Source organism: Salvelinus fontinalis, chromosome 25 (genome assembly GCF_029448725.1).
Source record: "Salvelinus fontinalis isolate EN_2023a chromosome 25, ASM2944872v1, whole genome shotgun sequence".
NCBI lineage: Eukaryota > Metazoa > Chordata > Actinopteri > Salmoniformes > Salmonidae > Salvelinus > Salvelinus fontinalis.
The window spans coordinates 10,775,521-10,797,956 of NC_074689.1; the positions used below are offsets into that span (position 1 = coordinate 10,775,521).

General features: G+C 41.9%; 1 protein-coding gene across 3 annotated transcripts in view; it reads left to right on the forward strand.

The window, feature by feature from the left end:
• LOC129822826 (enhancer of polycomb homolog 1-like) overlaps nt 1-22,436 on the forward strand; it is a 59,208-nt gene that overhangs the window by 15,721 nt on the left and 21,051 nt on the right. For 2 of the 3 annotated variants that reach the window (XM_055881262.1, XM_055881260.1), the window contains 8 exons: nt 11,826-11,985; nt 12,787-12,932; nt 14,572-14,778; nt 14,998-15,146; nt 16,765-16,921; nt 18,110-18,268; nt 18,573-18,662; nt 18,986-19,134. In XM_055881262.1, the coding sequence (XP_055737237.1) occupies nt 11,826-11,985; nt 12,787-12,932; nt 14,572-14,778; nt 14,998-15,146; nt 16,765-16,921; nt 18,110-18,268; nt 18,573-18,662; nt 18,986-19,134 (1,217 nt within the window). Of the gene's footprint in view, nt 1-6,690; nt 8,847-11,825; nt 11,986-12,786; nt 12,933-14,571; nt 14,779-14,997; nt 15,147-16,764; nt 16,922-18,109; nt 18,269-18,572; nt 18,663-18,985; nt 19,135-22,436 lie in introns of those variants that run through there. The other variant, XM_055881261.1, reaches the window with a different exon arrangement.

Here is a 22,436-nt window from a genome sequence, read left to right on the forward strand (position 1 = left end):
GCCAGGTAGCCTAGGCCTACATTTATGCTTAATCACGTGCGTCTCCTTACTCAACATTGACCGGAGCACGCCAAACAAAATGATTAATAAATTGACCACTTGTAAATGGAATTAAATAAACCAAAACTTTTCACAAGTGTTGCCTAGGTTGTGCGCTCCGCAAACGTGTCCACTCTGACAATGAACTTTAAAAGTAATAATAATATATTGAATGCATTAACTTCTCTGCGCTATGGATCCCTTTAGCGGGATCATTTTCCTAAACAAGCGCTGAATTGCAGCAAAATATTACAAAAAATATTTATAATCATGCAATCACAATTTAAATATACCAAAACTCAGCTTAGCTTGTTGTTAATCCACCTATCGTGTCAGATTTTGAAAATATGCTTTACAGCGAAAGAAATACACTCACAAAAGCTTGGATCAATCAATGCTAGAACAGTTAGCCCCAAATTAGCATGGTCGCGAAAGTCAGAAAAGCAATGAAATTAATCGCTTACCTTTGAAAATCTTCGGATGTTTGCACTCACGAGACTCCCAGTTACACAATAAATGTTCTTTTTGTTCGATAAATATTTTATAACAGAAAAACGCCATTTGGGTTGATCGTTATGTTCAGAAAACCAAAGCCTCGTTCCGTTCGACGAAAATTCCAAAAAGTATCCATAATGTTCGTAGAAACATGTCAAATGTTTTTTATAATCAATCGATCAGGTTGTTTTTAACAAACATAATTGATAATATTTCAACCGGACCGTAACCTATTCGATAAAAGAGAGAAAGAAAATGGTGAGCTACCCCTCTCGCGCGCAGGAACTAATCAAAGGACACCTGACTACTTTTGAAAACTTTTGACACCTGACTTAATATTTCAAAATAAAATCCTGTAAGTATGTCTAAAGCCTGGTCACAGCCTGAGAAAGCCATTGGAAAAGGAATCTGGTTGATACCCCTTTAAATGGAAGAAGAACGGGCAAGGAAACACATGTTTAAAAAAAAAATAATAATAATAATAATAAAAATCACTTCCGGGTTAGATTTCCTCAGGTTTTCGCCTGCAGAATCAGTTTTGTTATACTCACAGACAATATTTTGACCGTTTTGGAAACTTTTGAGTGTTTTCTATCCCAATCTGTAAATTATATGCATATCCTACGATTTGGACCAGAAATAGTCCGTTTACCTTGGGAACGTTATTTAAATATATATATATATATATATATATATATATATATATATATTCTGACCCCTAGCGTCAGGAGGTTAACAGACATTACAGTAACCAATCAAACATTGTAGATTGGGAATTAAAAGTAAATTATACTGATGTGCCATCCTCACGGCCTCTGCAATGGATTAGTCCACTGAGACGGGTGTCAGTCAAGATGTGCCACAATTTATTTGTTTCGCAACTGCTCGACTAAAAAAAATTTCGGTCAACCAACAGCCTATCGACCGAACAGTCGATAGGCTGTCATCGGCTGGAGTCATCGGCTGTGTCACAAATGGCACCCTTATTCCCGATATAATCCACTAATTTGGACCAGGACCAATGTAATCAGCTTAAGTCTGAACACCTGCTGGAGGCCACACTTTGGTTGTCAAGGTAACTTTTATTGGAGTCACCACCTGTGCGTCCAGGGATCATTAAATCATTCGAATGAATCAGCTGTGAAAATAGGCTACGTGACATTCTGTTTTATATCTGTTTTAGGAGTGTGGCATAGCTGTGTCTCAGGTAGTTTAATGGCAGTAGGGTCGTGTAGTGCTAGCATGGTTCCAGATGTTTCTACTCTTGTCAATGCAAACTCAGTTTTGCATGACCAAGATTGAGAAGGAGTTGGCATGATGGCACAAACAGACTGGCACTGAGGCAAGCATGCTGCTTCTTGTAGCAAGGTTTCTGTGTCATAGCTATCATGGACTTTCCTATCAGGGTCCTTCTCTCTTTGTCACCATACACACTACAGGTTATACCCGCCTTAGCTAATACTGCTACGACAGGGGTCTTCAAGCTCTTCTTGCCCAGGCAAATTGGCAGCCCAGGAGCCCCACATAATTAGAAGAGGAAGTGTAAACTCTCAGCTCTTTCCCTGGTTAAGCAAAGGTTGGCAGTACTCCAGTAAGTGTAATTAGCGCAAATGAGTAATTTGTTACAATTTAGGGAGTGGCATAATAAGTTGGCATCATTAGGAATAAGATCCTTCGCTTTTTTCTACTGTAGGTACAGTTGTTTACGTACACCTTTATGTACACCTTAGCCAAATACATTTAATCTGAGTTTTTCACAATTCCTGACATTTAATCCTAGTAAAAATTCCCTGTTTTAGGTCAGTTAGGATTACCACTTTATTTTAAGAATGTGAAATGTCAGAATAATAGTAGAGTGATTTATTTCAGCATTCATTTTTTTTCATCACATTCCCAGTGGGTCAGAAGTTTACATACGCTCAATTAGTATTTGGTAGCATTGCCTTTAAGTATTGCCTCCACAAGCTTCCCATAATAAGTTGGGTGAATTTTGGCCCATTCCTCCTGGCAGAGCTGGTGTAACTGATTCAGGTTTGTAGGCCTCCTTGCTCACACACGCTTTTTCAGTTCTGCCCACACATTTTCTATATGAATGAGGTCAGGGCTTTGTGATGGTCACTCCAATACCTTGACTTTGTTGTCCTTAAGCCATTTTGCCACAACTTTGAAGTATGCTTGGGGTCATTGTCCATTTTGGATGACCCATTTGCGACCAAGCTTTAACTTCCTGACTGTTGTCTTGAGATGTTGCATCAATATATCCACTTCATTTTCATTCCTCATGATGCCATCTATTTTGTGAAGTGCACCTGTCCCTACTGCAGCAAAGCACCTCCACAACATGATGCTGCCACCCCCGTGCTTCACGGTTGGGATGGTGTTCTTTGGCTTGCAAGCATAACCCTTTTTCCTCCAAGCATAACGATGTTCATTATGGCCAAACAGTTCTATTTTTGTTTCATCAGACCAGAGGACATTTCTCCAAAAAGTATGATCTTTGTCCCCATGTGCAGTTGCAAACCGTAGTCTGGCTTTTTTATGGCGGTTTTGGAGCAGTGGCTTCTTCCTTGCTGAGCGGTCTTTCAGGTTATGTCGATATACTTGTTTTACTCTGGATATAGATACTTATGGATTTGTTTCCTCCATGTCCATTTCATGTAACCTGTCTTCAGGACAAATATAAGCACCTAACACACACACACATCCCATTACTTACTTCAAATGTTTTATGGGCTACACATTCCCCATTTTGTGTGCGCTCTCGCTTGCACCCCCACACAGTTCCCATAAGTTACTAGCTACATACCTACATACCTTGCATGCGCTACATATCCGCGACTTCGCTCTCTAACTTACACACACACACACACACACTTGGATTTAATACGCGAGCTAGCTCGTCAGTCTTTTTGTGCCTCATCACACATACTGACAGACACAGAAACACGCAAGCTTTACACATTACTCACCGCCCACTAAACTTGACTAATGGTTGAATGGCAAGCACTTATCATTGGTGAGTTAATTAAAACTTGTCACGTCGCCTGACCATCTCCTCGGGGGTTCTTTGGACTTGCAACTGAACTCGCAAGCAAAAATTAGAAATTTGCCCAGCCTCACTGACCCCTTGACCGACTGAAGCACAGTAATTGACAGATCCACCATTAACGGGTGGGCTTTTTCGGTTGCCTGCTCAAGGGGCTCTGCCTCTACTTCAGTGAGCCCGTCTGAGTTTGCGGAGTCGCTGATGAAGACCCTCTCTGGCTCGTGTCAAAAATTAGTCGACAATAAATTAGTCGCCACTGATTTTCTGACCCAGTCCTCAGCATAACATGACAATTCAAAAATCTAGTTGTTTTTCTCTCTAACGAGGAATCCATCGATGCAGTAGAAAGCTTAGCTAGCTAAGGTGTAGTCACTGTCACTGCTGCTTATGAATGATGGGTTTGACATTTCTGAAGAGCGAGAGACAGTGTAGCGTGAGGTAAATGTTCTGTTTTCCTGCAGATGATACTCTACTGTAGTTTTGATTGGGCAAACAGGAAAATCATCCGATTGAATATCCTATTGCATCTACATTCAGTGTAGATGAAGGGGAGGAGACAGGTTTACCTCAAAGTGTAACATATGGGATTGTTTTAAGATGGTCATACCATGCATCATTTAGCTATTTAATTTATAATTTTAGGACTCCTTTAGCCTGTCTAGGAGGAGCGTGCCGCTAGCGCCCCCCCCCCACATTCCACTGAAAAGGCAGAGCCGCGAAATTCAAAAAAAATATTTTTTTTAAATATTTAACTTTCACACATTAAAGTCCAATACAGCTAATGAAAGACACAGATCTTGTGAATCCAGTCAACATGTCCGATTTTTAAAATGTTTTACAGGGAATACACAATATGTAAAGATGTAAATCTATTAGCTAAAAACACATTAGCATAATCCACCATTTTTCTTTGTCCACCAACAACAGTAGCTATCACTAATTCGGCTAAACTAAGATATTTATAGCCCCTAACCAAGAAAAAAACTCATCAGATGACAGTCTGATAACATATTTATGGTATGGGATAGGTTTTGTTAGAAAAATGTGCATATTTCAGGTAGATGGCATAGGTTACAATTGCACCCACCGTCACAAATGGGCTAGAATAACTACATAGAGCAACGTGTTTACCTACTTACTAATCATCAAACATTTCGTAAAAATACACAGCATACACTAATCGAAAGACACAGATCCTGTGAATACAGACAATATTTCAGATTTTCTAAGTGTCTTACAGCGAAAACACAATAAATCGTTATATTAGCATAGCACATGTGCAAACATTACCCCAGCATTAATTCTAGCCAAAGTGAGCGATAACGTAAACATCGCCAAAATATATTATTTTTTTCACTAACCTTCTCAGAATTCTTCAGATGACACCCCTGTAACATCACATTACAACATGCATATACAGTTTGTTCGAAAATGTGCATATTTAGCCACCAAAATCATGGTTAGACAATGGGGAAAGTAGCCCAGCTGGTGAGAAAATGTCCGTGCACCATATTAGACAGTGATCTACTCGTATACATAAATACTCATAAACGTGACTAAAAAATATAGGGTGGACAGGGATTGATAGACAATTTAATTCTTAATACAATCGCGGAATTACATTTTTTAAATTATCCTTACTTTTCAATACAGTTTGCGCCAAGCGAAGCTACGTCAAAAAACATGGCGTCCTAAGCCACTAACATTTTTCGACAGAAACACGATTTATCATAATAAAAATTTCCTACTTTGAGCTGTTCTTCCATCAGTATCTTGGGCAAAGGATCCTTTCTTGGGTCTAATCGTCCTTTGGTGGAAAGCTGTCCTCTTGCCATGTGGAAATGCCAACTGCGTTCAGCATGAACTGGAAGCGTGCCCAGCAATTCACAGCGTTTCAGAAATAAATGTCCCAAAATCGCACTAAACGGATATAAATTGCTATAAAACGCTTTAAATTAACTACCTTATGATGTTTTTAACTCCTATAACGAGTCTTAACATGACCGGAGAAAGATTACTCCCAACACTAATGCTTGGAACAGGTGCGGGTCGGTGTCCTTCAGGCGCATGACGCAGCTCCAAAAGAGTGACTAGCTACAGGGTTTTTTAATTTGTAGTGCCTGTGAACGCGCAATCGACCCCATTCAAATCGTCATCACGTAAAGGCATCCAGGGGAAGACGTAAGCAGTGTCCGTATACTCATAGGAATAACATTGGCTTTAAAACTGACTCCAGAACAGTGGCCAAAATTTCTGAAATCTGACTCCATGTCAGGGAAATTGCTGTAGAATGGGTTCTGTTCCACTTAGAGACAAAATTTCAACTCCTATAGAAACTATAGACTGTTTTCTATCCAATAATAATAATAATATGCATATTGTACGATCAAGAATTTTGTAGGAAGCCGTTTCAAAAATTACACGATTACCATAAATAGTGACAACAGCGCCCCCAGCCTCAACAGGTTAAAAAAATATATAATTGAATTTGGCCTTTACTACTATAGCCCATAGAAACGCATTGAATAACACATTCATAAATTACCAAAAAAAATCAAAAAAATTAATCATTTTCGGCCAAATGTTTAGAAGTGGCTGTCTATATCTGGAAGATGTAAGACAGATGAGCAAATATTTATAATTTTCTGGACACATATTTAACCCCTTATTTTTGTTGCCACTAAACTACCTCCATTTGTTTGTATGGGTTACCTTCAGATGAGTCCTGTGACACGTGGGGGTCGTAGAACGAAACGGAGAACACCATCGTGTTCATTCCTGAGTCTCTCCTTTCCATAGTGGTCATAATAGTTTGTAGGACAAACCATTCGGATGCTACAGACGTTTTCGTGAGAAGGCAGATTTTTGGGATGTGTCATGGTCTGACAAACACCACTGCAGCTCCGCCACCTCCACTGCAGATGCAGAAGGCCGACATAGTCGGCTGTGGTGGATTAAGATGCAGCCCATGCAAAACAAATGATATCTCTAGCTTAGTCACCTCCCTGACCAAGGCGCCCCCCCCCCCCCCCCCCCCCCCCAGATTGCTCAGTTTGGCAGGCGGCCAGCTCTAGGAAGAGTCTTGGTGGTTCCAAACTAATTCCATTTAAGAATGATGGAGACCACTGTGTTCTTGGGGACCTCCATTGCTGCAGAGTTTTTTTTGGTAACCTTCCCCAGATCTGTGCCTTGACACAATCCTGTCTCGGAGCTCTACGGACAATTCTTTCGACCTCATGGCTTGGTTTTTGCTCTGACATGCACTGTAAACTGTGGGACCTTATGTAGACCTGTGTGTGTGCCTTTCCAAATCAAGTTGTAGAAACATCTTAAGGATGATCAATGGAAACGAGGTGCATCTGAGCTCAATTAAAAGCAAAGGGTCTGAATTCTCATGTAAATAAGGTATTTGTGATTGTTTTTTGTTTTTTTATATATTTGCGAAAAATTTTGAAACTTGTTTTTTGCTTTGTCATTATGGGGTATTTTGTGTAGATTGTTACATTTCAGCCTTATTCTAAAATGGATCAATGTGGAAAAAGGGAAGGTTTTTTATCCCATCCTTCAGCTACCCATCTATCTCTAAAGACCATCCAGTTCTATTTGCCATATAGTTTAACTGTGCTGTTTCACAAAAGTGCTGAACCTATATAGGGTTTCAGATGTTTTCAGAAGATGGGCAAGGGACTCTGCAGTCCTAGTTTCAGGGGTAAACTGGTTCCACCATTGGCGTGCTTTTGCTTTTCTCAAAGCAAGCATAGAAGGCATTTAGGTCGTCTGGTAGGCTCTTGTCGCTGGGCTGCTCTCGGCTAAGTTTCCCTTTTGTAATCTGATAGTTTGCAAGCCTTGGCACATTCGTCGAGCGTCGGAGCCGGCATAGTAGGTTTCGATCTTAGTCTTATATTGATGCTTTCCCTGTGGTTCAGGCTAGAGTCGGTCGCAGCCTGACGTTCTCCAGAGAAGGGAAGTCTGGCTCTGGCCTGTTACTAATTGGTTCCTTATGCAAGATCTCACCTTGCCCAGTGTGTTCATTAGTGCACATTGTTTCTTGTAGGACAAATCCAGGAAGGTCCCTCCCTGTTTTTGGCCTGTTTGCTTCCTAGTTAATACACCTCGAAGTATTGCTTGTCCCTCGCCTTGGGTTGGCCATTATCATCATAGAACATGATGTAAATTGTGTTTCCTCACATTGAAGAAAATGTGAGCTGGGTGTTGGGTCAAGATTTGCTTCAACTGAGAGAAATGAAGGCCCAAGACCAGTCTGTTTGTAGACTAACTTCATATACTAGCTTCTCGTCTTGCGCCGATGTACATCATCTGTTCTCAGAGATTAACAACATTAATTGGTTTTGGCAGCAAGCAGAAGGCCGTTTGTTGCTGAATCATTGGTATGTCACTTGGCTAGCCTAAATGATGTGCATTGATGGTGATGCTATGTTACCTCTTGAAGGTAATGTTGCTCTGTCCTGTTGGTTGGAACCTTGCCAATTCATGTATTGAAGAGAATTGTTTAGGCTAACTGTTAGACACATCTTGTTGATTCTGCTTCCTCTGTCTAAACTGTTAAGGAAATTGACCACACCATGTGCTAAGCCATATAAACATTTGGTCTAGTGAGTGACATTAATCTAGCCTGGTTGCCAGATTATAATCTTCGGGCAAGTAAAAACAATGGGCACGTGCCCTTGAGCGCCTAATGTCAATCCCTATGGTCGTTATGTAAGCTCTCGGTGATGGCTTTCCCCTGTGAATTGGACATGCCTACTCGGTGTGAAATGTTATCATAGTTAACCAGAGCACAGGCAGTCACAGTTTGCTTGAATAGCCCATCTGCTCTCTTCATCCCTTTGATTTGACCAGGTAAATTAACTGAGAATACATTGTCATTTACAGCAACGACATGGGGTATAGTTACAGGGGGGATGAATCAGCCAATTGGAAGCTAGGGATTAGTAGATGGCCATGGTCAGATTTGGGAATTGAGCCAGGACACCCCTACTCTGTACGATAAAGGATCTTTAGTGACCACAGAGAGTCAGGAAACACGTTTTACGTCCCACCCGAAAGACGGCACCATACACGGGCCAATGTCCCCAATCACTGCCCTGGGACATTTTGGATATATGTTTTAGACCAGATGAAAGAGTGCCTTCTACTGGCCCTCCAACACCACTTCCAACAGCATTTGGTCTCTCATCCAGGGACCAACCAGGACCAACGCTGCTTAGCTTCAGAGAGAGGCAAACCAGCAGTGGGATGCATGTTGGTATGTAAAGGCTAGAGTGAGTCAATAGGACATTGTGATGGTAGTTTATTTTTTATTGATATGATATGGTTTATTTGGATAATTGCTTGTGAAGTCTAGGGCTGGGCATAAAAATAGAGTACTCGAATGGAGAAAGAAATCTAGTTTTAGAACACAAGGCCCCCATTGGAAAAGTATGTGCGCAATTATCTAAGTCTATGCCAACAGTGTGTAACAATGCCTAATCTATCATAACCATTACAGATAACAAATCCTAATTGCTAAATTGCTACACATACAGTGAGCTCAAAGTATTGGGACAGTGACACATTTGTTGTTGTTTTGGCTCAACTCCAGCACTTATGATTTGAAATGATACCATGACTGAGGTGAAAGTGCAGATTCATCTTAAATTTGTGGGTATTTTTGTCCATATCGGGTGACCGTTTAGAAATTACAGCACTTTTTGTACATAGGACCCTCCATTTTAGGGAACCAAAAGTATTGGGACAAATTCACTTATGTGTATTAAAGTAGTCAAGTTTAGTATTTGGTCCCATATTCCTAGTACGCAATGATTATATCAAGCTTGTGACTCTACAAACTTTTTGGATGCTTTTTGCAGTTTGTTTTGATGGTTTCAGATTATTTTGTGCACAATAGAAATTGTCATTTTGGAACCCCTTTTATTGTAAATAGAATATGTTTCGAAACACGTCTACATTAATGTGGATGCTACCATGATTACTGATAGTCCTGAATGAATCGTGAATGAGTGAGAAAGTTAGACGCACAAGTATCATACCCCTGAGGCATGTTAACCTCTCACTATTACAATAACGGGAGCTTAGCCTTTCTGGGGGATATGATATAAATGCCTCTAACTTTCTCACTCATCATTATTCACAATTCTTTCAGGATTATCCGCAATCATGGTAGCGTCCACATTAATGTAGAACTGTTTGAAGCATGTTTTAGAAACCTGCAATGTGAATTAAAACTGGATGAGTACTTTGGATGTGACTTCAGATGGGGACACTGGACCTACTGCTAGATGGAGCCGGGGTTATAACATTGTTAGCCTATTTGGAATGGCCTAAGGATCGGATTGTGTAACACAAGGTTTAGCTTACACTCCAGGCTCCAGACTAACGGTTTTCCCCTGCCACTAACTTTTTCAATTGGCACTAGCCTATGATTTGGTGGCACCAACATTGTCACGTCGTAACGCAATAGAATAAATTAGTAGCCACTAGGGATGTGACAAATTGAAATTTTACATAACGTTTAAACAGCCGTTTCTTGGAGGGGCTGGTTCCTTTAAATCGCAAACATTTAAAAAAATATATACTTACATGTCAATTCACAATGCAGAATAAGTGTCCTATTACATGTATGTAACCGCTAGGGCCTGTGCAATGGAGTTGTATCTACCACAACCCTTTACAGAGACAACGCAGCTACAGTAATATGTCGATAGCGACAATTGCTAACATTTTTTAGGTGTAGGAAAAAAGTGCCGCGTCAGAAGCGTCCCTACCTTTTTAAGACAGTACAATTCTGCTCTGCATAGAATGTTCGGTATCGTTTCCCTGACAGCAGTGTATGTTGTTGGTTGATGTGCTGCTTTTTTTTAATGCTGATTTTTAGGGTAGAGTAGCTAATGTTTTCTTTCTATTAAATATCTTGGTAAGACATGGTATTTAACAAACTTTAAAGTACTTTTTTTTAGTAGAGCGTGGTCTGCTATGCAGGCAAGCTACATGCAACAGCTCAAGTTTAGGTCACCTAGTGATGGATGTTAGTCTCGCTTCTGCTGCATTCCTTTACAGACAAGTAAAATGCCCGTTTATATCTCCAGAGAGGGTTTTGTGAGCTTTTTAAAAAGCCGTAGTGTAGTCTACCCTAACAGGCAACATGCTGTCGCCGAAGAGCTTTCAAGGGGCCACATTCAATTATGTCTGAAAAGGGTAATCGATACAGGCAATACAGGCTTTTTTAATTGTGGGAAAAAGAACAAAACATTTTTATTAATGTTAATGATCCCGTTTAAACTTTCACACCCCTAGTAGCCACAGTGCTTAAAATAAAATAGACTACGGAGATGGTATAATAAATAACATGTTAATCAAAGCAGGAATGCATGAAGTAATTTTGATGTGCAACATAAACCAGTGATGGTCATGCATTCTGGGTTGACAATAAAGCTATTGTTGCTATAGGTTACTGTCAACATAGGGCTCCAGAATTTGTAACTATATATTTTTTTGCTGAATAGTTAACCTTTTGCCTACATGTTTTTGTGCACAAGCTTATAGGCTAATTCATTTGGGGCTAACTTAGGGTGTGGAAACTAAAAAAACAGATTGTTAACTGTAAAAATTGCTGATAGGTAGCCCTGTAATTGATTAATCTAACAGCAAAGTTAATGTCCTAAACCTTCCAGTCGTAGGCTAAGTAGAGGGCACAAGTGGAGGGAAAGAGTGTGTCAGCCACAGCAGCTGACCTTGGTAAAATGGGCAAGTCAGGCACTTTCATAGCAGGAATCAATGCACTTTACTTAAGGTGTACCGTTTAACCAAATCATGCTTTTAGCCTCCCAAAAAATAGGACGTTTTAGGTGTGTTGACCAGTTAGAATTTGTAACTTGCAATGATGCGACCAATAAATGTTTTTACTCGCACAGCCAAGTCAAATGGTCGCAAAATACGACTCAAGGGTCAGTCTAGAGCCCTGCTACACAGTGAGACTGCTTCATGGTTGAACCTTTCACATAAGGGCGCAAACTCCTGTTTTTAAAGGTGTCAGTCAGTGTGTTATGTGGTTTACATTTCACCGACGCGATGATGTTGCTTTGTTAATGTAGCTGGCCTCCAGACTAACCTTGTTTTAATGTTTTCCTTGTGTATGTCATTGCATCTCACCAAAGCACTGTTGTTGATGATGTAGGCCTAATGACTGAATCTATGACCTTTCCTTTGTTATATTCCTCCCCCACAGGAGCACCATCTCCAGCGGGCCATCTCTGCACAGCAGGTGTACGGGGAGAAACGGGACAACATGGTCATCCCCGTCCCCGAAGCAGGGAGCAACATCGCCTACTACGAGTCCCTCTACCCCGGGGACTTCAAGATGCCAAAGCAGCTCATTCACATACAGCGTGAGGACTATTACTATTCATGTAGCCTGTGTGTCTGTCTTTCTCCTGTGTGTCTTTCTCCTGTGTGTCTGTCTGCCGCGCCTGTGTGTCTGTCTGCCTCTGTCTGTTAGCTTTATCTGTCTGCAGTCAGTCGGCAGATGTTTGTTTTTCTTGTCTTGAGTGTGCCTGGTGTGTCTGCTGGTTTTCCTGTGTGTGTGTGTGTACGCATACTGCAGTTTGTTTGTGTGTTCATGCTGCTGCGTGTGTGTGCTCTGTCTGAGGTATGTTTAAGTGATTGTGTCAGCCCCTGGGGTGTCTCTAATAGCAGCAGTGTGATCTCAGACGTGTTCTGCTGTCTGAAAGCATTTGAGCTCACTCACACACCACACACAATCACACAGGCTGCGGCGGGGGGAGAGTGGGGCACTCTGTCTGTCTGGATACTCAGTAAGCCCAGGGGACCCCCTCTCAGCCCCAGTTTACAAACACTCCTGTCTGCACTGTTTTTTTTAAAGGACTTTCATATAGAACCAGATATGCAAAGGGATGGCAGACTTTTTGCAAGCTTAGCGTATTTCTGGAGTTGGCAGCATTACGCTGCTGATTGTGGGCAAAAAATAGAGATGTGTTTTTATCAGAACTCCCATTTATCATCTTTCTGTAACACCTATTCACTATAAAGTACACTACTTTTGACCAGGTCCCTTAGCTCTCTGGTCAAAGGTAGTGCACTATATAGGGTGCCATTTGGCAAGCACTCTAAAAGTACTGCAAAGTGTTGTTGGCGTTATTTCTTACTTCAACCCGTGTTCTCTATCACAGCTTTCAGTTTGGATACAGAGCAGCCGGACTACGACCTGGATTCAGAGGACGAGGCGTTTGTGAATAAGCTGAAGAAGAAGATGGAGATCACCTCTCTGCAATTTGAGGAGATGATTGACCGGCTGGAGAAAGGCAGTGGCACACAGGTACTTATGGCTGAGATCACGTTAACGGGATCAACTTGACAACAGCCAGTGAAAGTGCAGGGCGCCAAATTCAAACAGAAATCTCATAATTAAAATTCCCCAAACATACAAGTATTTTACACCATTTTAAAGATAAGCTTGTTGTTAATCCCACCACAGTGTCCAATTTCAAAAAGGCTTTATGACGAAAGCACCCCAAACGATTATGTTAGGTCAGTACCTAGTCACAGAAAAACACAGACATTTTTACAGCCAAAGAGAGCAGTCACAAAAAGCAGAAATAGCGATAAAATTAATCACTAACCTTTGATCTTCAACAGGTGACACTCATAGGACTTCATGTTACACAATACATGTATGTTTTGTTCGATAAAGTTCATATTTATATCCAAAAATCTTAGTTTACACTGGCGCGTTATGTTCAGTAATGTTTCGCCTCCAAAACATCCGGTGATTTTGCAGAGCCGCATCAATTTACAGAAATACTCATAATAAACATTGATAAAAGATACAAGAATTAAACATGTAACTTTAGATAAACTTCTCCTTGATGCAACCGCTGTGTCAGATGTTTTTTTTTTATTACAGGAAAAGCGCACCATGCTATAATCTGAGTACAGCGCTCAGAGCCCAAACAAGCCATACAGATATCCGCCATGTTGTGGAGTCAACAGAAGTCAGAAATAGTATTATAAATATTCACTTACCTTTGATGATCTTCATCAGTATGCACTCCCAGGAATCCCAGTTCCACAATAAATGTTTGTTTTGTTCGATACCGTCGTTAATTTATTTCCAAATACCTCCTTTTTGTTCGCGTTTAGTTCCAAAATCCAAATTGATGACGCGCAGGTCAGACGAAAAGTCAAAAAATTCCATTACAGTTCGTAGAAACATGTCAAACGATGTATAGAATCTATCTTTAGGATGTTTTTAACATAAATCTTCAATGATGTTTCAACCGGAGAATTCCTCAGAAATGCGATGGAATGCAGGCTGCTTTCACGGGAGCGCGCGTGACCAGACACCTGACTCAAAGAGCTCTCATTCTTCACAGTAGAAGCATCAAACAAGGTTCTAAAGACTGTTGACATCTAGTGGAAGCCTTAGGATGTGCAATATGACCCAAAAGACACTGTATATTGGATAAGCAAACCTACAAACTTCATATTTCCCACGTCCTGGTTGGATTTTTTCTCAGGTTTTTGCCTGCCATATGAGTTCTGTTATACTCACAGACATCATTCAAAAGTTTTAAAAACTGCAGAGTGTTTTCTATCCAAATCTACTAATGCATATCTTAGCTTCTGGGACTGAGTAGCAGGCAGTTTACTCTGGGCACCTTATTCATCCAAGCTACTCAATACTGCCCCCAGCCATAAGAAGTTAACCACACCACAATGTTCAAGGCATTTCTTAGGCCAGTGTTAGGACATAGGACAGTGTTTCTCAAACCTCTTCTTGTGTACCCCAAGCCGTTCTGCCTATTTGGTCAAATAAGTGGAATGGCTAGGGGTACTTTTAAGGAGAAGTTTGGGAAGCACTTTTGTTGGCTGTAGGTGTTCATGATTAGTCTAGGTGCTTTATTGAGTACTAGAAAGAACAGTGTGACTAAATGTGTGTTGCCTCTTCTCCTCAGCTGGTGAGCCTGCAGGAGGCCAAGCTGCTGCTGAAGGAGGATGACGAGCTGATCAAGGAGGTGTTTGACTACTGGACGAGGAAGCGAAAAAACTGTAAGAGTGGCTCGCTCATTCCCACTGTGAAGCAGGAGAAGAGAGACGGATCCAGCACCTCAGACCCCTACGTGGCCTTTCGCAGGAGGACCGAGAAGATGCAGACCAGAAAGGTGAGGCTGGAGGCCAGTTCCCACGACAGGGTTTTTAAAGACACAGCCATCACCCAGACACAATTCTGGATTTAGTTGTAACCTAGAGCTAGTTTCCTAGGGCCTGCATTTGGGCATACATTTTATTTCCAGAAATCTGGGTCCAGGAAACTGGCCTACAAAGAATAGTAAAGAGAGAATCTTGTTTACTTACATGTGCCTCCATAAATCGATCTTTAGAACCGTAAGAATGACGAGGCTGGGTATGAGAAGATGCTGAAGCTGCGGAGGGACCTGAGCCGAGCCGTCACCATCCTGGAGATGATCAAGAGGAGGGAGAAGAGCAAGCGGGAGCTGCTACACCTCACCCTGGAGATCGTAGAGAAGAGGTGAGAAAGCCCTTCAAAGCTTGTTTTATCTCTGGTTTCTCGCTGGGTTTTGGACCTTGAACAACTTTGTCTCAGTTACTATCTAGGCTTTAGAATGCTATTTGCTGTGGGTATAAATTATTGGTCCCCCAAATCAAAGAAAACAGTTGCTTTCTCCGTGATTGCAGGTTAATGACTGTCTGCAGCTGTTAGTTTTCAGGCTGATTACACACCTGCCATTTTGGTTCTGTGACTTGGGTAGTAGCCTGTCTGGTTGATTTTAAACCTGCTGTTTGTTTGCCAAAGGAGGCTCCTTGGGTTGTCAGGGCAGGCTGAGGATGTATCCCAAATTGCACCCTATTCCCTATATAGTACACTATGGACCCTGGTCAAAAGTTCTGCACTATAAAAGGGCAGTGATCAGCAACTAAATTCAGCTGCAGGTCGATTTTCTTTTGTGAGTGGATTGTCAGGGGGCCGGAACATAATTACAAATAATTGGTGGACTGAAAATTGTCCGCAAGACCCATAAGGATATAATATTTGACTACAACTTAATCATTTCAAACCTTGCTTACATTTGTATACGATCACATATCTATTTTATGTGTGGGAATACTTTTTATGTGTGGGAATAATTTCCAAAATTAAAATCACTTGGTGCTGATTTGCAGTTTTTGTCATGTCTTTTGCTGAACAAACTTGGGGTGCCAAATAATATCACCTGCGGGCTGCCAGTTGGGGAACCCTGATGTAGGGAAGAGTGCCATTTGGGACGAATCCTGTATGATGGGTATTAGCAGAGTAGACCAAGGCCATGTATTTTTTTTTATGTAGTCAGGCTTTGTTGCTCATGTTAATTGGGGGCATCATTCAGTGCTATATTTTGCATGCATTATCAATTAGAATTCACCTTATTTGTGCTGTAAGGTCAAAGCAATGAGCTCATTCACTTTCACTCAATTCACTGGCCATAAAAAAAATTGGTTTTGTCAGTACATAATAGAATAAGCTGGGCTTATTGTTTGTTAGTTGCATTTATATCTCTTAATTACTCTTAATTAGTTTTTGGGGGCTTGCTGTTCCCTTGTGGGGCATCTTCTGTCCCAATAGCACCCTATTCCCTGCAAAGTGCAATGCACGTTGCCATTTGGGAATGGCATTTCCAAACATGACATATCAGAATGGGATAGATTCCATCTGAAAGTAGATGTCACTGCGAGTTTAGATTTTCCTTCTTTCCTTGAGTGCTTTTGATTTGTAGTGACATTTCAATTTCCGCCTGTTATCAGCCTGCCCTGCGCTAGCGTCTGTATCCTGATGCTTTTATTTTTACTCACACAGTTGGATTGGCCTATTGTTCTATGATGGAAGATGTTTTGCCCTTGTATAGCAGAGATCCAGGTGGCCAACTTCCTTCACTACTTGTCGGAGTATTTTCTCTGATTTTAGAAATGGTGTAGCCTGCTCACATCCAGTAACTTGCCCGTGCAAAGTACAAAAAGTACTTATGAAAGACACATGGTTAGGCCTACTTGCACACTGCTGAATGCTCCTGCAGTTTAATTGTGCAACGTTTTGACCTAAAAGGGTATTTCTCCAATAACCCTCACCCCCTCTTCCTCTGTGTTCTCACTAGAAACGGCATGCCTGACTACGGGAGTGAAGTTATGGCAGAGGCCCTGGCCCAGAGGGCTCTGGTAAAGCCTGTCTACACGATACCCATCATTCCCCTCTCCAACAGCAACCAGTACCGCCACCAAGACCACATGGACATGAAGGAGTACAAAACTAAAGTAAGAAACGCATATCAAATCACATTTTATTTGTCACATACACTGATTACAACAGTTGTAGACCTTACCGTGAAATGCTTACTTACAAGCCCTTAACCAACAATGCAGCTCAAGAAATAGAGTTAAAAAAATATTTACTAAATAAACAAAAGTAAAATAAAAAATCCAATCTAAAAGTTACACAATACATTTACATAACAATAACAAGGTTATATACAGGGGGTACCTGTGCTGGGGTACAGGTTAGTTGAGGTAATTAGGTGTTGTATTGATAAGGAGATGGGACACCATTATGGTAGCTTCGAGAACGTCTTTACTAAGATAAAACCGGATATGTTACACAGAGTATTATGGGTACTGTAGTAAATCATGCTACAGCTCTCGTGACTTATTTAGCTAGCACTACTAAGGGTGCCATTGGGGACACAGACCCTTCTCATTATGACTATTGAGCAGTCAATCAACCAACTGGGCGATGAGTGACTCTCCTATTGTTTATCCCCACACTCATCTATTGATGTAACTGTGTCCCTCCACACTCCTAGTCCACACCCCCACCTTGCTTTCATTCCTTCCATTGATTTAACGGATGCCCCCCACCCCCCCGTACTGTAGCCTTACCCCCCTACCTCTTCCCTCTGGGGCCTTGGGTTGAATGAGAGTTCAGTTCACTAACCTCTACTAGTGGTATGGAGGAGTGTGTTCAGTCAGTGAGGGGTGGGGTCTGCTCTTTGGGTAGGCAGGGAGGGGTGGAGTGTTGTGGTTGGGGGGGGGGTCCTGTCTTCAAGGAGCGGCACAATCTATCTGGGCAGAAGCATCTGGTGCATGCCTCCGTGCCTCGCCTCTCATCTGCATACCAATGACTCACTGTTCTGTTTCTGAATGGCACCACCTCCATATGAAATGCTACAGGGCTCGGAATACCTTTTTGTAGCACAGCCTCAATCCTTCATAGGACTTGCTATATATGTTTGTTCATTTATTGAATAGGACAGAGGTAGAGAGGATATATGGACATGGAGTGTGTTAAAATAGCAGTGGGACGGATTCACAGACACAGCTGCAGCATGGGTTTGATCTGGAGGCAGCGGCTTCGACCGCTAGACCAACCTAGGCCACGCTCTAAATCCCTTTAATAATGTAGACAGCTGTGTAACAGTTTTCCTTTTCTGGTTCTCCTCCTTCCAGCCGGAGAAGACGGAGGTGGTCAGAACGAAGAGGAAGTACGAGAAGAAGCCTAAGATCCCTCCTCTCTCTGCACCCCAACACTCTGGCCCCTCTGTGTTCAACCCCAAGGACCTCAACCAGTATGACTTCCCCAGCTCTGACGACGAACCCTTCTCACAGGTAAACTCATAAATAACGCCGGTGGTGGTGATGTTTGCGTTCTAAATGGTACCCTATTTCCTATTTAGTGCACCACTTCATGGGCCCTGGTCAGAAGTAGTGCATCTGTATAGGAAATAGGGTGCCATTTGGGGTGCAGATAATGATGGTAATAATGTTTAGTATCGGTCTATTTGTTGTAGTTGTAGTAGCAGTTGGATATGTGATTGCAATCATGGCTGTTGTCTAAGTAGCCAGCCCCATTGTTATTGTCTCTGGCTCTTATCGTAACTCCCCCCCCCCCCTCCCCCTCGTGTTTGTTTAGATCCATTCAGGTTCCTCGGAGGCAGAGGAGGAGAATGACCCAGATGGCTGCTTTGCGTTCCGGAGGAAGGCCGGCTGTCAGTACTACGCTGTGAGTAGAGTAGCTGCCTGCGCTCCTGTGACTCCGCTGCTCTATTTATAGCCCATACGCTGCTCTTTCGGCCAGCCAGCCACACACACACACACACACACACACAGCCAGGGCTGCCGCTTTTTTCTCTTCCATGCTCTGCTGACCACATCAACGCCTCACTGACGGAGCCTTCCTGCTTTGTCTCTCTTTTCCCTCTCCTCCCTCCCCTCTCTCTTCACCCTTTTTCTATTTTCTTCTCTCTATTGCTCTCTCTCTCCCCCATTCCATCTCGCCATCTCCCTCGCGCTCCCTCTCTTTCTGTCCCTCTCTCCCTCCCTCAGTCTCGTCTGGACCAGAGTGGTAACTGGCCGTGGGTCAGCCCCTCTGGGGGTGGTTTGGGCGACCCTCGCTTCCGCTACTGCCTCACGTCCCTGACGGTGCCCCGGCGCTGTGTAGGGTTGGCAAGGCGACGCACGGGCAGAGGGGGCAGGTGAGTTCAGACGCCCTTACTGCTGCCTAGGGCTGTGTCCCAAATGGCACCCTATTCCCTATGTAGCTCACTACTTTTGGGCTCTGGTCAATAGGAAATGGGGTGCCATTTGGGACACAACCCAAATCTCGCCTTGAGGCTCTACTTGCCTGTTGTAGTAGCTGTTCATTTGACAGGGGATCCTATTTCTGTGCTGGATGTCATTGAGGAGATTAAGTTGGCAAGTGGCGACAGTTTCTGACACACACTCACTGCAACACGTGCACACAGATTGGAAACAACTATCAGGTCTTTTAGGAAGGCTAGAACTATAATACTCTCATAGTGTGACATGCAATTACAGCTGCAACATTTTATCATGCATATTCCACCTGCCCCAGGCTCTGAATTTGAGGTCTTCATCGGTCTAAAAAGTTTGGCTGTTCCGAAATGGACCCGGGGCTTTCCCATCCGGACCCAATATGCGTAAAAAATGTTTTATTAATTCCCAACCCACCCAAGAATAACTAGACCCGGTACGTTGAGACCTGAATGGATCCTGACCCGGTCCGATCGGAGGGAAACAGCAGAAAATGATATATTTTTAAGCTACTTTACTAAACAGAGCTGATAAAGCGCGAGGTAGAGAGAGGTACCGCTCTAGCAGGGACAGTGCTGTGTTTACTCAGTGTGTGTGAGCGAGTGACATGGGGAGGGAGGGAGAGAGATGCAACCAACCAAGCCGACTCGCCCTACAGTAGATAGTTTATTGAAAACATAGATACATTTGCACAATTGGCACTTCTTGTCTCTCAAATACATTGTTACAGTTGTTGGTTAGCTAGCTAGTACATTTGAGCCATACTAGCATAGACATGGCATCAGTCAAAACACCTCAAAACAAGGTATCATTAACAAAATACAACAAGCTGAAGTGATTCCCTACATGGCAGCTTCTTGTCATTGTTGCTCGCTATTTGACCGTTACGAATAATAACGCACACCTTCCGGCCACATAGATGCGTGTGCATGATTTTCGTAACATTGTCAGTCAACCTGTCTATTGCCGCTTTGATGACTTAAGATTGGTAAACAAGCTACATGTGCCACTCATGAAAAGCAAGGGCAGGAGGATAAATTATACAATTTATATCTCTACTGCAACAGTCTCGTTCGGATCTATACAGGCCTTTCCGGACAAGTCAGTTAAAATTACACATACCCGTGACCATATCAGATCTGACCAAGACCTGTCACTAGGGCTGTTGCGGTGTCCGTATTACCGCCACACCGGTTGTTATGAGTCATGAAGGCGGTCAAATTCCAAGTGTCCGTTTAGTCACGGTAGTTAGGCTTCTCCAAGCTCTGATACTGCTGATGGTCATTAGTAGCCTACCAAACTTGCTAACTGCCTGCTACTCCACACTCTATTGTCCCTCTAATCACTCTGACATAAATCCAAATGAAAATGGAATCAAACACTTCATGAGAGCTCATGTTGCTCAACATTTCTATAGGCTATGCGTGAGAAAACAGTAATGGCCACTACTAAAAAGAGGAGGATCCCATCAGCTTTCTATAGACTAGGCCTACGCCTACTATATTTATTTCTCAATTTTCCTAATATTAAGCACATTGTTTATTTTTACAACAGGATTATAGCCTACCTGGCTGGCATGAAAGCGTTCTCCATTCTTTATTTAAGTGCATAGGTGACATGTATTTTTTTCCCACTGCCCCTGTTTCGAGACATTCTAAATCAAAACAAATTTCACACACATATTATTTAGTATATGTAAAGACAAGATTGAATCAAGAATAGTCTGATGGGTGACAATATTAGCCTATCACTTGTGAATTAAATATTATCACTTGTGAATGATACCCAGAAACGGCCTTTTCCCGCGACTTTTTGAAATCAGTCGCACACCGCATGTAGTGTAGGCCTATATGTTTTAATAAGATTTGTATCACAACTAAAATTCTCAAATAACTTCTTACAAATAAGCACATTTATTTTGCTTTACAAGGGTGTAAAATAAAACATGCCTACCACTTTGAAGATGCAAGATATTTTTTATTGTGAGAAAAACTAGAAATTAGACTCAAAACAGAATTTGAGCGTGCATAACTATTCACCCCCCCCAACGTCAATACTTTGAAGAGTCACCTTTTGCAGCAATTACAGCTGCAAGTCTCTTGGGGTATGTCTCTATAAGCTTGGCACATCTAGCCACTGAGATTTTTGCCCATTCTTCAAGCCAAAACTGCTCCAGCTCCTTCAAGTTGGATGGGCTCCGGTGGTGTACAGCAATCTTTACGTCATACCACAGATTCTCAATTGGATTGAGGTTTGGTCTTTGACTAGGCCATTCCAAGACATTTAAATGTTTCCCCTTAAACCACTCGGGTGTTGCTTTAGCAGTATGCTTAAGGTCATTGTCCTGCTGGAAGGTAACCTCTGTCCCAGTCTCAAATCTCTGGAAGACTGAAACAGGTTTCCCTCAAGGATTTTCCTGTATTTAGCGCCATCCATCAAAAACATTTATTTTTATTTTATTAAGCTTTGTTCAATTGTTTTCTTCATACTATAAAATAATATTAAATATTGCCACGGAATTCTAAACAAATCTTGTCTGCTAAATGAACTAGTCTAGCCCACAGCCATTTGGCGTATCCACATTAGGACTTAACCTGTCTAGGATCAGCGTGCCGCTAGCGGCACCCCCCCCCCCCCCCCCCCCACTGAAAAACCAGTGCCGCGAAATTCAAAAAAAAAAAATTTTTTTAAATATTTAACTTTCACACATTAAAGTCCAATACAGCTAATGAAAGACACAGATCTTGTGATTCCAGTCAACATGTCCGATTTTTAAAATGTTTTACAGGGAAGACACAATATGTAAAGATGTACATCTATTACCTAAAAACACATTAGCATAATCCACCATCTTTTATTTGTCCACCAACACCAGTAGCCATCACCAATTCGGCTAAACTAAGATATTTATAGCCCCTAACCAACAAAAAAACTCATCAGATGACAGTCTGGTAACATATTTATGGTATGGGATAGGTTTTGTTAGAAAAAAGTGCATATTTCAGGTAGATGGCATAGGTTACAATTGCACCCACCGTCACAAATGGAATAGAAAAACTACTTAGAGCAACGTGTTTACCTACTTACTAATCATCAAACATTTCGTAAAAATACACAGCATACACGAATCGAAAGACACAGATCCTGTGAATACAGACAATATTTCAGATTTTCTAAGTGTCTTACAGCGAAAACACAATAAATCGTTATATTAGCATAGCAC